Source organism: Dendropsophus ebraccatus, chromosome 3 (genome assembly GCF_027789765.1).
Source record: "Dendropsophus ebraccatus isolate aDenEbr1 chromosome 3, aDenEbr1.pat, whole genome shotgun sequence".
Taxonomy (NCBI): Eukaryota; Metazoa; Chordata; class Amphibia; order Anura; family Hylidae; genus Dendropsophus; species Dendropsophus ebraccatus.
The window spans coordinates 179,660,185-179,676,638 of record NC_091456.1 but is presented as its reverse complement, the minus strand read 5'-3'; the positions used below and the strand labels follow the sequence as shown (position 1 = coordinate 179,676,638).

The window sequence follows — 16,454 nt, the reverse complement described above, 5'->3', positions numbered from 1 at the left end:
GGAGACTTTTACTTCTTTTTTGCCCACTAAACCACCATCAAGTCAATATACAGCTGGGGAATGGCTTGCCTGCATTAGGGTGTACAGCACAGTACAGTATAGTATAGAAAGTGTATGCTTAATGTATAGTAAACTTTCTTTACGTAAACTCCTGAAGAGTCATAAAGCTACTGTCCAACATACAACATCTCAACCAAGGTCCAGTAGCTTTCAGTATAGTAAGCAAACAAAGATAGACGTTTACCTTCTTTCAATAAGCAGGAGCCATAGGGCTGTGTGTCAAGCCAAGACTTCCTCAGAATACCTAGACTACCCACATGGCTCCTTGAGAGGCCAGGGCTGCCCACATGGCTCCTTAGGAGACCAGGACTGCCCACATGGCTCCTTAAAAGGCTAGGTCTGTCCACATGGCTCCTTGGGAGGCCAAGACTGCCCACATGGCTCCTTGGGAAACTAGGACTGCCCACATGGCTTCTTGTGAGATGTGGACTGCAGCCATGGCTCCTTTGGAGACCAAAACTGCCAATATGACCCTTTTTAAATAATACTGTATACATACAGCATGTACTGTATTTTGAGGACACTGTTGACAGTGTAACATGTATGGAAGCATTGCCGATATCTTCCATCATATACGGTAATGGAATGGATGAAATATTTGATCAGCTGGTTATAATGCATGCTTAGAGCTAGATTTCTTCTAGTTAAGACTGAAGAGGAATCTGAGGTCCAAAGTTTAAATAGGAAGTGATAACAGCCATAAGTGTGAAAAGATCTGAAGGACAATTGGCAGGATGGGTACATGGGGGGATTTATCAAGCAGTCTTACAGTCGGAATGGGCTTTGTTGCTCGTAGTAATCAGTTAGAGCTCAGATATTAATCGGATTGGTTGATAGGGGCATCAAAAGACATTCTTACTGTAAGACTACGTCCCCATTCCCCCCCCCCCCCCCCCCCCCCTACACACACACAATACCATTCAGTCTCCTTCCAAGACGAATGCTTGCAGCTGAACCTGTCTGCTCAGCCAATCAGTGGCCTCAGTTAGTGGCCTATTTTGCTCAGTGATTGGCTAAGTAGGCAGTTCCTGCTCATTACCATGGCAACCAGAAAGAACTGAATGGGAACTGCAGTGGTTTCGGGAAAGGTAAACACAGGTTTTTATTCTATTTTTCTTTCAAAGGCCCTAGCAGTATTAAAGACTCTGGGTTCTCTATTGTAATTGTCGGGGGTCTCTCCTCCTCTGCAAAATTTTTCATGGGCAATTGCAGGACAGTCAGGGCATTTCTAAATCTGTATCCAAATCCAAATAACCTTCGAATAACCTGTAGATTCGTTCATTTCTATTGTCGGCAGATTCTGCAGATACTTTAGGCACCATGGGCCATTGGCAAATTGCAGCCCGCCAGGTACAGAACCTTTGCCAACAATGCCACCAACTTGGGTATTGCCGATTCATACCACATACAAGATATAGGTTCCTTTATGATTTCATTCAATGTATAAATATATACATATAATATCTATTTTTTTTCTCTGGATTACCATTTGGCGCAGTGGAATCTTTCTCGTTGACCCCTTGCATGTATTTATCCGTTATCTTGTTGCATTTGTACGTATTAGTCAGAGATTGTTTATTGCTTCTTCCCCCCTATCTCTCGGAGGAATATGATTCACACGTTTTCAGATTTATTTGAGCAAAAAGCAATAAATATACCGCTTCAATTTTCACTGCTGGAACGCCGCCAGGATTTTTAATGAATCCGGCCTGCGCTATTGAAGTGGTCTAGGATCTCCAAGGCTCTAGGCTCTGTTAGATTATACACATACTCTCACTCTCCTCCTCCCTCTTCTCTCCGCTCCTCGTTCCCCACGGACTGCATGAGTCACACACCAATGCAGGTTTATTTTTCAGACTTGGCTCTGGTTAGAATTAGGATGAGTCTTTTATAATTCAAGCTATGGAAGGTTTCCTCTGCATTTCAGCTAAGCTGCCAGGAGACGCCATGTTTTGTCGCTAAGCCGCCTCTTTTGCCAGGCAGTAAAGTAGTTCACTGTCTTTCATTAGATCTTTTTTCACCCAGAAGACTTGTAATAATTTGACCCACACAGCAATTTTTTTTTCCTTAAATGCATTAACTAGACTGCGTAAATCCCCCGGCCATAGACTTTGCAGATTTTAATCACCCCCGCGAATGCAGCTCCGTTTATTAGCTGGCGATGTGCAGCCTAGCTTGCACATTTTGTACCATGTGAGTTGTATTTTTAGCTGCTGCTAATAAGGGAATGTATTTCAAGGGAGACTTTCTCCTAACCCTTTCCTGGGAGGGTGAAATGCAGTGGTCAGTCTATGATTCCAGTAAAATTTTACACAAAAAGGGAAGCCCGCCTTAGGGCGTTCATCTGACACGTCATCGGGTTTATTACTACAGTCCTTAACTGGAATTCCCTAACATAAATTTCACATTTCTAGATTTGTAATGGTGGGTACTAGAGATGAGCGCAACTTGAGCCTATGGCTGTATCCATGTTTTCCTGTACTCCCTAGGGCAGCATCCAACTTCATCAAGGATAAGAAATTATAGACCTAATTTAGAGCTATTTACTTAACTACTGAAAGAGTATTGTGTGTACTACCCATAGGGACAAGAATATAGCCATTATAATACTGCCCTCTATGTACTGTACATAAAAAAAATTGCCAAATACTGCCCCCTAAGTACAAGAATATAACTACTATCATACTGCCTCCTATATACAAGAATATAACTACTATATTACTGCTATATACAAGAATATAACTCCTATAATACTGCCCCTATATACAAAAATATAACTGCTATAGCACTGCTACTATACATAAGAATATAACTGCTATAACACTGCTACAATATACAAGAATATAACTACTATCATACTGCCTCCTATATATAAAAGAATAAAACTACTATAATACTGCTCCTATATACAAGAAAATAACTACTATAATACTGCTCCTATACACAAGAATATAACCACTATAATACTGATCCTATATATAACAATATAACTACTATAATCTTGTGGGTAGTGAAATACAGAAGCCTGCACCGCTCCAAAATGTGCACTGTCCAGATGGGAACCGAGGATAGGTTCTGAAGCCAGACAATAAATGTGAATGTGGCTGCTGGAAGGGGGTGCACACTACCGAGGCAAGCTATACTGGAGTGGAAGGAAAGAAAAACGTAGTGGCACTCACCCTTTGTCATTCAGCTAAGCGACTTTATTACAATTCACAAGTTGCGGGGAGGGAAAGGACTCAGGTGTGTTCGCGTCCTAGGACGTCCTTAGGACGCGAACACACCTGAGTCCTTTCCCTCCCCGCAACTTGTGAATTGTAATAAAGTCGCTTAGCTGAATGACAAAGGGTGAGTGCCACTACGTTTTTCTTTCCTTCCACTCCACACATAACTACTATAATACTGCTCCTATATATAAGAATATAACTACTATAATACTGCTTCTATATACAAGAATATAACTACTATAATACTGCTCCTATATACAAGAATATAACTACTATAATACTGCTCCTATATACAAGAATATAACTACTATAATACTGCTCTCTATATACAAGAATATAACTACTATAATACTGCTCCTATATACAAGAATATAACTACTATAATACTGCTATATACAAGAATATAACTAGTATAATACTGCTATATACAAGAATATAACTACTATAATACTGCTTCCTATATACAAGAATATAACTACTATAATACTGCTCCTATATACAAGAATATAACTACTATAATACTGCTATATACAAGAATATAACTACTATAATACTGCTCTCTATATACAAGAATATAACTACTATAATACTGCTCCTATATACAAGAATATAACTACTATAATACTGCTCCTATATACAAGAATATAACTACTATAATACTGCCCCCTATATACAAGAATATAACTACTATGATACTGCCTCCTACGTACAAGAATATAACTACTATAATACTGCCCCTATATACAAGAATATAACTACTATAATACTGCCTCCTACGTACAAGAATATAGCTACTACAATACTGCCTCCTATAAAGAACTACAATACATTACTATAATCTTAAAGCTAGGAGAACAGAGCAGATTACTTTCATCCTCAGGTTGTGTTCTCTCTGCGTGTAGCACATTATGATCAGAACACGGTTGTATAATATTTCAGCATGGATGCATTATGTAACCTCGTAGATAAATAGATGGCAGAAAGCTGTATAGCTCTATTATGTAATGGATCTGCCGCATAGTACAGGCTGTTCCAAGAGTATTTTAGGACATTGATTCTCTATCTGCGAGTATAATTGTATGCCGCCCAGGTTATTAGTGGAATTACATAGTTACATAACACCAGAGTCTTTTATAGATGTAATTCAATCGCTAAGAGAATATTTAAAGGATCCTTCTGCTTAGCTAGTGTGCTCTCAATGCCTTCAGCTTCCAAGTACTGGTTTTGGATCACTATTGCACCCTCCTACTCTGTATCATGTATAGTTTCATAACAGTAGTGAATAGAATGGCATATTAGGGCATATGGATATCAGAATGGGATCCACCAATGGGACCCCTGTCTGAGCCATAGACCAACCCTTGCTCCGGCAAATGTATCACAACCTTATATTACTACAAGTAAAGCGCATCCTAAGCTGAAACCCTGCATATTGTTTGATCACTCATTCTATTATGGGAAACAATTCCTTTAAAGGGGTTGTCCGGCGATAAAAAATTATTCACAGAATAACACACATTACAAAGTTATACAACTTTGTAATGTATGTTATGTCTGTGAATGGCCCCCTTCCCCGTGTTTCCCCCCACCCACGCTAGACCCGGAAGTGTGGTGCATTATACTCACCGCATCTCGTGTCGTCCACGGTCTCCGATCCTCAGCAGTGACGTCTTCTTCGGGAGGCCGGCGGATCTTCCCGAGTGCCGGTCGCCCTCTGCAGCGTCATCCGAAGCTCAGCCGCGATTGGCTGAGCATAACTGTGCTCAGCCAATCGCGGCTGAGCGGCTGATGACGTGGCCGTGTCATCAGCCGCTCAGCCGCGATTGGCTGAGCACAGTTATGCTCAGCCAATCGCGGCTGAGCTTCGGATGACGCTGCAGAGGGCGGCCGGCACTCGGGAAGATCCGCCGGCCTCCCGAAGAAGACGTCACTGCTGAGGATCGGAGACCGTGGTCGGCACGTGACAGGTAATGTATAGCGCACCACACTTCCGGGTACACGGGTGGGGGTGGGGGGACACGGGGAAGGGGGCCATTCACAGACATAACATACATTACAAAGTTGTATAACTTTGTAATGTGTGTTATTCTGTGAATAATTTTTTATCGCCGGACAACCCCTTTAAGAGGGCATTACCTTTATTCTCCGAAGGGAAAAAAACTCCTTTAAGAGGGCATTCGGCTCTTTACTTTATAGGACCACCCTTTCTGTCTGAAAGAGCATGGTGTACCTTTACCAGTAGCTAATTGGGGTGACGGTGACAGGTTAAAGGGATTGTCCAGCGAAAATCTTTTTCTTTCAAAACAACTGATATCAGAAAGTTATATAGATTTGTAATTTACTTCTATTAAAAAATCTCAAGTCTTCCCATACTTATTAGCTGGTGTATGTCATGCAGGAAATGTTTTATTTTCAATCTGACACAGAGCTCTCTGCTGACATCTCTGGCAGAGACAGGAACTGTCCAGAGCAGGAAAGGTTTTCTACGAGGATTCATAGAAAACTGAGACAGAGTTCCTGTCTTGGCCAGAGATGTCAGCAGAGAGCAGTGTCAGAATGAAAATAAAACATTTCCTGCATGATATACAGCAGCTGATAAGTATGGGAACACTTGAGATTTTTTAATAGAACGTAGTGATGCGCGGTCAATGCCTGACAATTATAGGTCCAAACCTATATTAACGATCAGCCAATGATCGTTGTCAACAGCTGATCGTTGTGTTTATTTCACAGAACAATAATCGTCCGGATAGGGCCTATTTGGCCGATTATCGTTCCGTGTAATAGTGCCCTTTCAGTGGGGCCAGTCCGCTGTGAAAATGGAAGTGACACTAGATTGTTAGATAGAAGTCAGATAAGTTTGTAATGTGTATTAATTGCTTTAAAAAAAATCACCGGAGTTGCCCTTTAACTAGAAACTGTGGAGAGGTTTGGCATTGAATAAAATGGGCATGAGCTGCAATACCACCTAAAACATGTAGACTGGTGTGGCGCTGTTTCCGGAGACCAGCTGTTATGTTTTGCTAACCTGGACAACCCTTATAATTTTTTATCCAGCTTTAGTAAAGAGTTAATCTCGGTAAATAATTGGACTGATGTCGGATTTGGATCATATCTTCCTCGTCTATCTAATGAGTGCTCGCCTCTCGTGTTGTGCAGTGTTAAAGTTCATTTTTATTAGTATTGGGAGAATTGAGTCAGTGGTAGGAGCTGTGCCTCTGGATACACTGAAATTGATCAGTCTGCTGGAATGAGCTTTGTGGGTTTATTAACTGGGAGTTCATCACTATCTCGGTGCTCATCTAATTCCTGAGAGGGTTTCAAAGCTCTCATCACCGTGTTCGTTCTTCTAAGTGAGTGGCTTGACATAAAGGAGACGGGGGCGGGCGGGAGTTATGTAATGACTCTTCTTAGAAGGTTTAGTGTGAACAAGGTAAAATGTTGAGCTCTCGAGATTAAAAGCTGCGTGCTACTTAAAAAGTACAATGAAGATGCGGCCGCGATGAAGACTGTTTGTACGGAGGAGCGAACGCATCGCCAGGAATGGTTCATTACGGACTCTTTTATGATGAGACGATAGACTTTAATTATTTGCAGTAAATCTTTGATGATCAGGAATGATAGGGAGCGAATACCGACCATTTAACGTTTTTATAATCTTTTCATGGATTGAAATGTCCTTCAAGAACTTGCCAAGGCGTCTTGTCAGTCTGTGCCCTATACATCATTCAGCTGTAACATTAAAACCATCTGCCTAATATAAATCAGAATTTTTTTTCTAATAAGAAGATGCTCACCTTGACATCTGGGGAATTTGGAGACAAAGTCAACACTTATGATCCTCATTCCTCAACAATGTCTGTAGTGGGGGTCCCAATGTCATGACTTGGTGTGTACAATGGTTAGGTAGGTGGTCGGTGTCACAGTATCATCCACATGATACCAGGATGCAAGGTCTCCAGCAGAACATTGCCCATCACACTGCCCCCTTCCCATCTTGCATCTTGGTGCCGTTTCTTCCCCAGGTAAGTGATGCACAAGCATCCGACTGGCCACATGATGTATCATGATCCATCACACCAGATGCCTTCTTCCATTGCCCAATGATTTTTCGTATGGCTGAAAGTTCTCGTTTCTCTATATCTCTTGTGCTGGCTTATCCCACTAAAAGCATCTATTACACCTTACCCTTCTCTCCATTGACAATTTAGAGGCCTTCTTTATACTCTTGGCAAAGCCCATCACCAGAGTCTTTTAGTCTTTTAGAATAAAATGTATGGGCACCTTTAGGACACATCCGATTGACTAACGGGGGCGGGAATCCCAAATATTTACTAAAACAAGTAGGTGCTCGGTGGCAGGAGGTGATGGGATTAACCCTTTTTTTTCTAGTGAGAAATTAGAAGACTTGATCAGATTCTGGGACCCAAGATAACAATTAAGATTTTTCGTATTTGTGATATCGTTTATTTTGGCACAGCCCAACTTGGATAGGGTGATACTAATTCTTATTGTACAGATTAGAGATAAACGTACCTTGGGTATACTCTGGTCCATCTGAACCTGAATGTGCAGCATTTGATTATCAGTGGCTGAAGAAGTTGGTTGCAACACTAAGGTTGCCTGGAAAACATGGATACAGCCATTGGCCATAGGCTGCATCCATGTAGGACTCCATCAAACTTTTGCTGCCACTGATAATCGAAGGCTGGATGCTCGGGTTCAGACGAACCCAGTTGTGCGCAAGATTTGCCCATCTCTAGTAGAGATCCAGGGATTATATTGAATTGGTGCCTTATGGGATAAAACTCTGCAAATTGGCTTTCTTCATTTGGGCGGAGAGCTGTCTCATACCAGGAGAGACTTTGCTAGTATGATATGGATTTCTTTCTTCTGGAGCTAAGACGTTTCAAATCCTACATATGATTGTCAGGATTATCCATCCGGAGGACAAGGTCATTTTTTTTTTTTTGCCGTATGTATCAGATCCCATATTGCTTCCACAGTGTAGCCATTTCCTATATGATGAAATATATTCCTTTGTGGTCTTATCCTTTGGAAGATTCCCCTTCACACCGTACCTTTTAAACATGTTGTGTCAAAGGAATGTATGACAACCCTGCAATAAAACCTCATCTTCCCTGCACTTTATGGTGACAGGCGTTATTACCAGAATCCATCATCGGGTTTCTGCAAGATTAATGGAGATGAAATGAATAATCGAGACTTTCAGCAACATCCATTATATTGCCATTCTGTTCCAACAGCATTGTTGAGTCAATCTTTCCATAAAAACAACTTCTTCTAGGATCCATATACTTATCTTGTTTTAAATTGTCATGGTGGGGGTGGGCACGTGAGGAGGAAATACAATTTTAGAATGAAAACGACAATTGGGATTATTAATACTTCTTCAACCCTCCAGTAATCCGGTATACGAGAGGCCAATAAGATAGTGGTCCTTTGGATTTTCCATATAGAGTAGTACAACGGCTCAGTGCTTAGTACTGCTACCTTTCTTTGGGTTCCAGGCTTTTAAGAACATCATCTCTATAGAAATTGTGTGTTCTAAGTTTTAATCCCTATCTCCAAAAATCTTTCTGATAAGTTGATATTCAGCCAATGGCTATCTTTCCCACCACACATACACATGTATGTCTGGGGTTGCCAAGCATATGTGATGTGATCTGAATAGGGAGAGAGTAGATCATGGACAACATATGAATAGAGATGATCAAACAGGGCCTAGGTTCGTATGAACCCGAACCATCGGCATTTGACTCCCGCTGGCTTCCCGTTCCGTGGGGAACATGGAGACAGCCTGAGTACCACCTGAAAAACAGGGATACAGCCTATTGTTGTATCCCTGTTTTTCAGGTGGTACTCGGGCTGTCTCCACTTTCCCCACGGAACGGTAAGGCAGCGGGAGTCAAATGTCAATGGTTTGGGTTCATACGAACCTAGGCCCTTTTCGATCATCTCTACATATGAATGGAGAACAAATGGATTGGGTACGTTGAAATCCAACAGCAAGTTTGGTTGACACCAGAGTGTATGGCTGCATTTAGTTCCATATGTAGGTTAGAGGTGGCTGTATATTTTCAATAGATGGTGGCCAAATGTTTGATTGGTCCTCAAGTATATCTTTTGTTCCCCACATACATATGAACATTCGGCTTGGAAAGAGCTAGGGGTAAGCCACTGGCAGACTCCTCTGGAGGCATCTTTCTCTCTAAATGTGTCTATACGTCCTCAATAAGTATCATCTGAATGATCGTCCATTATCCCTCCTGTCCTCCCCATGCACATGGCCTGACCAAACGTTCTTGTAAATCTGCTTTAGGGCCAGCTCATCCCTCCATGAACAAAGGGGTTGGGCATTAAAAATGTATTACACCAACCCCCTATCTGCACCAACATCATCTGTCGGTGCAGTCTCTGGGGGCCCCCATATTACTTATACTGCCAGCAGTGGGTTCAGCCAACTTTAGTCTAAAATCTATGGGGACCTCTGCATGTATGGTCTGACAAATGTGTTTGGTGACCTTAAGTCTACCTTGGCCAAAGTTACAACATCTGCCCAGATGCGCTTTTCGTTGCCAAGGTTGCCAGATGACTACCATGTAGGACCTGGTTATACACGGCGTCCTCAGAGGCATTGTCATGGTGGTCACATTCTATCTCTTCTCCAAAGGTGGTTGTCTAATGATACCAGAGGTAATTTTTAGATTTAGGATAGAGGATTGTAATCTAACAATTGTGTGATGATCTCTTCATTGGAAGATGAAGGTCGGACAAGTATCGAGTCAGTTTATCTGTAGCTCCTAGGAGAAGGTTAACATCAAAGTTCCTGTGTACATTGGTTCCTTGATAGGCTTTATATACTGGACGCGTCGTCCACAACTGATGGTCTCATTATATGTGATCAAACAGTATAGTGAACGCCATGTTCTCTCGGCTTATAGCTGACCCCGCTAATGATACAAAGTGGTCTTTCTTTCCTTCTTTCTCTATATCTTCTCACCCTCGAGGGACTGCAAAAAGCTCTTTGACCTCTAACATCTTATCTAGTCAATAATACGTCTGGTAATAGCCACAACCTGCCAGGGATTCTCATTTCTGAGTAGTTTAACCTTCATCCCATATATCTATATCCATGGTAACAAGTAACTGGCCCTTAATATGTGTATTGAATAGATGATATCTCATGGCTGAAGGGACTCACGGGAGAGAAGGATATAACGGATCGGGATGTAAGAATTCAGTTAAGAGCTAGAACCTATCTGGAATTTTTGACGTCTCCTAAAAGCAACGTTATGGTGGAATTATTATAATTTGTACCAGGGGGACGATATACTGGGTTTTATGTTGATTTAATATGGGAAGTGGCGTTCAAATGCCCTATTTATATGAAGGTACAAGTGCTTCTCTAGATGTAAATATTTGGATAATTGTGTCCATACGTCATGCAGGATCGGGAGCGTCATATATCTGTTTTGGCTCAATTATTAGTATAAATAATTCTGTCTCGGCTAAAGTACCAGGAAGAGCCATTACAGACCCCTGTGGAAGCCTCCACTCTCTGTCTTTGATAGATTGTGAATCCACTGCGCAGATGCCATAATACACAAGGATTGGAATGGCTCCATCTGTAGGTTATTTTAGGGAAACCTTGGAAAAAAAACTTGGGAATGTAGACTGATTTAGGAATGGACTGTACTGGTTCTTTAAGAAAAATGTTAATTCTTTAAAGGGGGATATATATATATATATATATAGGTTTCCCTGAAATTTGTGTTCTATTACTGCAGTACTTCAGTTGGTCAAAAGGTGTCAGTATAAACTGGTCTTTGATTTGTGTATAATTGTTTTTTTTTTTTAATTATTATTATTATTTATTTATCTATATTTACATTTTTGATCACATTTTAATGAATCTTTTTTTTTTTTTTTGTTCCTTTTTATCTTCCAGGTTTAACAAGTGCTCATCAGAAGGCTGATCAGCTGCCTCAGCATAACAAGAATGAAACTACTTCTTCCAACAGTATGACCAAAAGGAAGCTAGCAGCAGAATCTGCATCTGTGCCTCCAAATCCCCTCTTAACCTTCTTCTCATCATCCAATGAGTCAGGTCAGTATTAGTCATGGTAGTAATGGGGTTTATTTTGAACTATTCCCCCATGCATATTGGAGTTCATGATCCAGAATTGAACCATAAAATAATATGTTCTGTGTAATGAAGCCGTTTTTTCCCTTCAATGTTACTATATTCTATAAATTATAGTACTACACATAAACATAACATATGTTTATTATTGACCTGTTCTCATGTAACAGCACACCATCTGGTTACACGTGGTATTGCATACATTTAAAGGGGAATTTTGGTAAAATGTTTTTTCTCTTCTTATAAATGAACTGGTGTCAGAAAGTTATATAGATTTGTAATTTACTTCTGTTTAAGTCTTCTAGTACTTATCAGCTGCTGTGTGTCCTGCAGGAAGTGGTGTATTCTTTCCTGTCTGACACAGCGCTCCTGCCACCTCTGTCCATGTCAGGAACCTTTCAGAGCAGGAGAGGTTTTCTATGGGGAATTGCTACTGCTCTGGCCAGTTCCTGACACAGACAGATGTTGCAGCAGAGAGCACTGTGTCGAACTGGATGGAATCCCTCACTTCCTGCAGGACATACTGCAGCTGCTAAGTACTGGAAGACTTGACATTTTTAAACTGAAGTAAATTACAAATCTGCATAACCTTATGACACAGTTGATTTGAAAGGAAAAAAAAAATTGAAAGAAAAAAAATCGCTAGAGTTTTCCTTTAAATAATGAATATGCATAATAATGAATAAGGGTGCATATGATGAATGGGGAGAAAACTATTACCAGACACTGCTGGTAATGGCTATGTTGAAATCTAACCGGCCCAACCCCGACAATTTAATGGACAGATGGGAGTGAATTTAATTTTAATAAAGGGACTTAATATCAGGTGATTAAAATCAGGGGGTGTGTCTTAGGTACACACGCCCCTCTTTGTAAAACATTTACAGCCCCTGCCTGTATAAATACATCTATCACCAAATGTCACTCATAACATAAAATTAGGCGCATGCCCATCTGACTATTTCCTGAATTGTTAGACAAGCTATTCACCCAAATATCTCAGGAACAGGAAGGCATATAAGAGCCCTCTAAGCTGTTTAATTATAGTAACATCTCATTTTTTTGGATTGGCCACATGTCCCCTTTAAACAGAACCAGTCAAAAGACAATTAAAGGGGCTGTACAATATTAGAAAATTGGCTTTGGCTTCCAAAAACAGCCCCAATGCATGAGTAATGCAGCTGAGAATAAGAGCCGCAGTACCGCGCACAATCTGTAGAAAAGTGTGGCGCGCTGTTTTATAAAAAGACGCAATTTTTTTCTAATTTTGGAAACTCCTTTAAATATGGGTATAATATACTCAATGTAATTTTACCATACACACGCTATGATACCTTAAAGTGACTCTGTTTCAACCAACCCACTCCACCAAACCACTAGTTCCAAACCATTTGATGAGAGTATTTCCTTACCGTTCGTGTCTTTTAAAATGCGCCCGGTGCTCTGGTTAGAGCAAAACATTATCTTTAATCTGCAGCAGACAAGCCAAACTGGCGTGGCCTAAAGTGTCTGTGCCCCAGGTCTGTGATGACTCTCCTTTCTTCCTCCCCACCCTCCTCATCATTAGGAACTCTCCTAGCCAGGATTTCTCTTATTCATCACTTGTCTAAACTGCACCTGTGCTATAGTGACACAGGTGCAGTTTAGACAAGCGATGAATAGAAATGCTACGTGGGGGCGTTCCTAATGATAAGGAGAGTGGGGAAGGAAGAAAGGAGAGGCGTCACAGACCTGGGGCACAGACATTTTAGGCCATAGCAGTTTGACTTGTCTGCTGCAGATCATTTTTTGCTCTAACCAGATCACTGGGCGCATTTTAAAAAATACAAATGGTAAAGAATTGCTCTCATCACTCTTAGGTGGCGTGGGCTGGTGCATACAGAGTTGCCTTTAATAATAAGCAAAGGGTGAAACAGTAGATGCGATGTTGGCATGGATTAACCCCCTCCCGCCGCCCACTGTTAAATAACGTCGCTGCAGCCTATGCCCGAGGCTGCAGCGACGTTAATTAACGCTCTAGGATGACACAGACGTAGAAGCTGCACCTGTGCCATCCCCGGCGGGTCCCAGCTATCAGTGATAGGCTGGGACCCGCTGCAACTCTCAGCACCGGAGCGCGTTAAACCTATGGATACTGCAGTCAGCAAGACTGCAGCATCTATAGGGCTCCAGAGAGAGAATTCTCCCTCTACAGAGGGAGAATTCTCTCTCTGGTGTCCATCGTGGCTCTGTGAACTGATCGGGGTTTAGGAGGGAAGGCTGGGCGCGCGCTCGTGAGCTCTGCCCCCTCCTCTCTCTCCCCTGCTGCTAATACAAGATAGTAACAGCGGCAGGGGACAGAGGAGAGGGGGCACAGATACGGACATCAGCTTATGGTATCATTATGATCCCATAAGATGATATCCAATCACGACCTGGGCATTGAGGCATCAATGACCCCAGGTCGTAAAAGGGTTAAGATTAACCATGACTGAGACTTGTGCATTTTGTTATCCTATTTATGTCACTAGACCGTGTTCTAGATATCCAAAACTATTCATGCGGGGAATTTAAAATACAAAAAAAAAACTTATATAGAGTGCAAATTAAAAACTTGGGTTTTCTCTGTGGTCCAGATGTTGGGATAATTTGTTGAAATACACAAGAAACTGTTAATGGGGAAATTGGACTGCACTGCGAGTTTCCTGTAATTAATGAAGATCTCTTTGAAACCGTCTTCACTGAAAAGAAATCTGCAGTCTGAGCCCAGATGTTACCGAGAATATAAGATCTTTTCTTCAGAATGCCCCAAGGCAAAACAAACTGATAAACTGCATAATGAGTTTTAACTAATTAGGAACAAACTTTGCTTTCAACTTTTAAAATCTAACTGGACGCAGTAGTTGTAACACATGGACGCTGAGAGTCTGGCTAGATTTTCTTATTCCATAGAGCAGCCAACCACAACTCTTTAGCCTAGGATGTGGTAGCGCTGTATACATTTTAAAGGTGTGCTCCAGCATGGGGGCACTTTCTGGAGGGGACCGGGGAGGAGGTGGCTGAAATAAAAGACGTCCACTCACCTCCCCAGTTCCAGCGGCGGGTCACTCATCGCGGCGCTCCGGTTCCCGGCCGCTTCCTGGTGTCTGACTCCGCCCAAGACGCTACATCTCAGGGCCGCTCGGCCACTCAGTGAATGAGGCGGGATCCGAGCGGGCTTCAAACGGATCCCGCCTCCTTCACTGGGTGGCTGAGAGGCCCTGAGACGTAGCGTCTCGGGTGGCGTCAGACACCAGGAAGCTGCCGGGGACCGGAGCACCGCGGTGAGTGACCCGCCGCTGGAACCGTGGAGGTGAGTGGACGTCTTTTATTTCAGCCACCTCCTCCCCGATACCCCCCAAAAAGTGCCTCTACACTGGATAACCCCTTTAAGTGCCACCAGTTGTTTTAGCACTTTTCGGTGTTCAAAACCAATTACTGGCCCAATATACATAATAATTTTGAAAGTTAGATCTAGATTTTTACCCGCCGAAATGTTTAATTGCTGCATTAAATATTTCTACCACTTGGAATGCTGTTGAGCTATGTGTTGCTCATACAATGTTTTTTCTTAGCAGGACATCCAGTGGTCAGGAGTGGTATTACAAGTAAAGTAACAGTTTTTTTTGTTTGTTTTATTTTTCAAAATAGTGTAGCAATAAACAAGAGTCAAGTTAGATGGTCCATGGAGAGCATAAAGACTGAGATGACTTGACTTCAAATTGTACATGGCAAAAAGATAAACATATTAAAGAAGTCATGACAAAATGTACAGCAGGAATAACTGAGTAACTAGGTGATAGGAGGTAATTATTGGTACCCATGGTGAAGACTAAAAGAGCATGGGAGATGGGGGCCCCCTATTATGTTAAGTGGGTACACCAACCAGGATGGCAGGGTACTAGGGAAGAGAAAAGAAAGAAAGAAAAAGAAAGGGGGGAGGGGGGATATGTGACAGTTTAAAGAAGCAGGGGAAGCGATATCTATAGCAGGGAAGAAAATGGAGAGAGGGGCGGGGGAGAAGAGGAGGGAGGGGTGTGGGGGGGGAAGAAGGGAAACACGATAGGAAATTAGGGGGAGACTCGAGACAATTGGGTGTGGGGGGGAGGGGAAAAGGTAGGGGTTCAGAGTATGGTAGTGGGCGGTTTAAAATTGCGAGACCGGTTCCTCATTGACTCCTCAAACGTCGCCAATAGGAGATGGTGGAGGTGAGGGGCTTGCCGGAGGCGTGGCTGTGTGGGGAAGCCAGGAGAGATAATACTGCGACCCCAACCAAGGCTGCCAGACCTTTAAGAAGGTGTCATGGGTTCTATTGGCCCAGCTTGAGAGTTTCTCAAAGCGACATATTTGGTTCACCTTAGATGTTCACTCCGTGAAAGACAGAGGGATTGTTGATTTCCACTTGAGAGGGATAAGTGATTTTGCAGCGGCTATCAGGTGTGAGAGTAAGTTGTGTCTAGAAGAAGAATAGAGCGGATTTGGCCTCCCAAGGATGACCAGATTGACCGTAATGGTCAGTTTAAAGGAAGAAATTGTATCGATTGCGGATTCTATTTGTTTCCAATAGGAGGCTATTAATGGGCAGTGCCACCAGATGTGTGCGAGGGAACCTTTATGGGAAAGGCATCTCCAGCATTTGTCTGTTGGTGAGAGTTTATAGGCATACAGCCATTCAGGGGTTTTGTACCACCTGGATAACAATTTATAGTGATTTTCCTGCAGCAGCACACATCGCGAGTAGCCATGGGAGTGCTGTAAGATAGTGTTTACCTCTGAATCCGAGAGAGTGAGCTGTAGCTCTTTCTCCCATGAAAGTATATATCCAGGTTTAAGAGTATGAGCGCGTTCAATGAGTAGGCGGTATAGAGAGAAGACCGATCTCAATTTAGGAACAGGGCTTCTACAGATTTTCTCAAAGTCTGACATTGTATTCGGTAGAGGTCGGTCTTTGAGGAGTGTGGAGAAGGCTTGTGTGATGTGTG

General features: G+C 42.2%; 1 protein-coding gene across 1 annotated transcript in view; it reads left to right on the top strand.

Moving 5' to 3' along the window:
• SETBP1 (SET binding protein 1) overlaps nucleotides 1-16,454 on the top strand; it is a 153,850-nt gene that overhangs the window by 128,738 nt on the left and 8,658 nt on the right. The window contains exon 4 of the mRNA XM_069963249.1: nucleotides 11,260-11,418. Coding sequence (XP_069819350.1) covers nucleotides 11,260-11,418 — 159 coding nt within the window. The remainder of the gene's footprint in view (nucleotides 1-11,259; nucleotides 11,419-16,454) is intronic.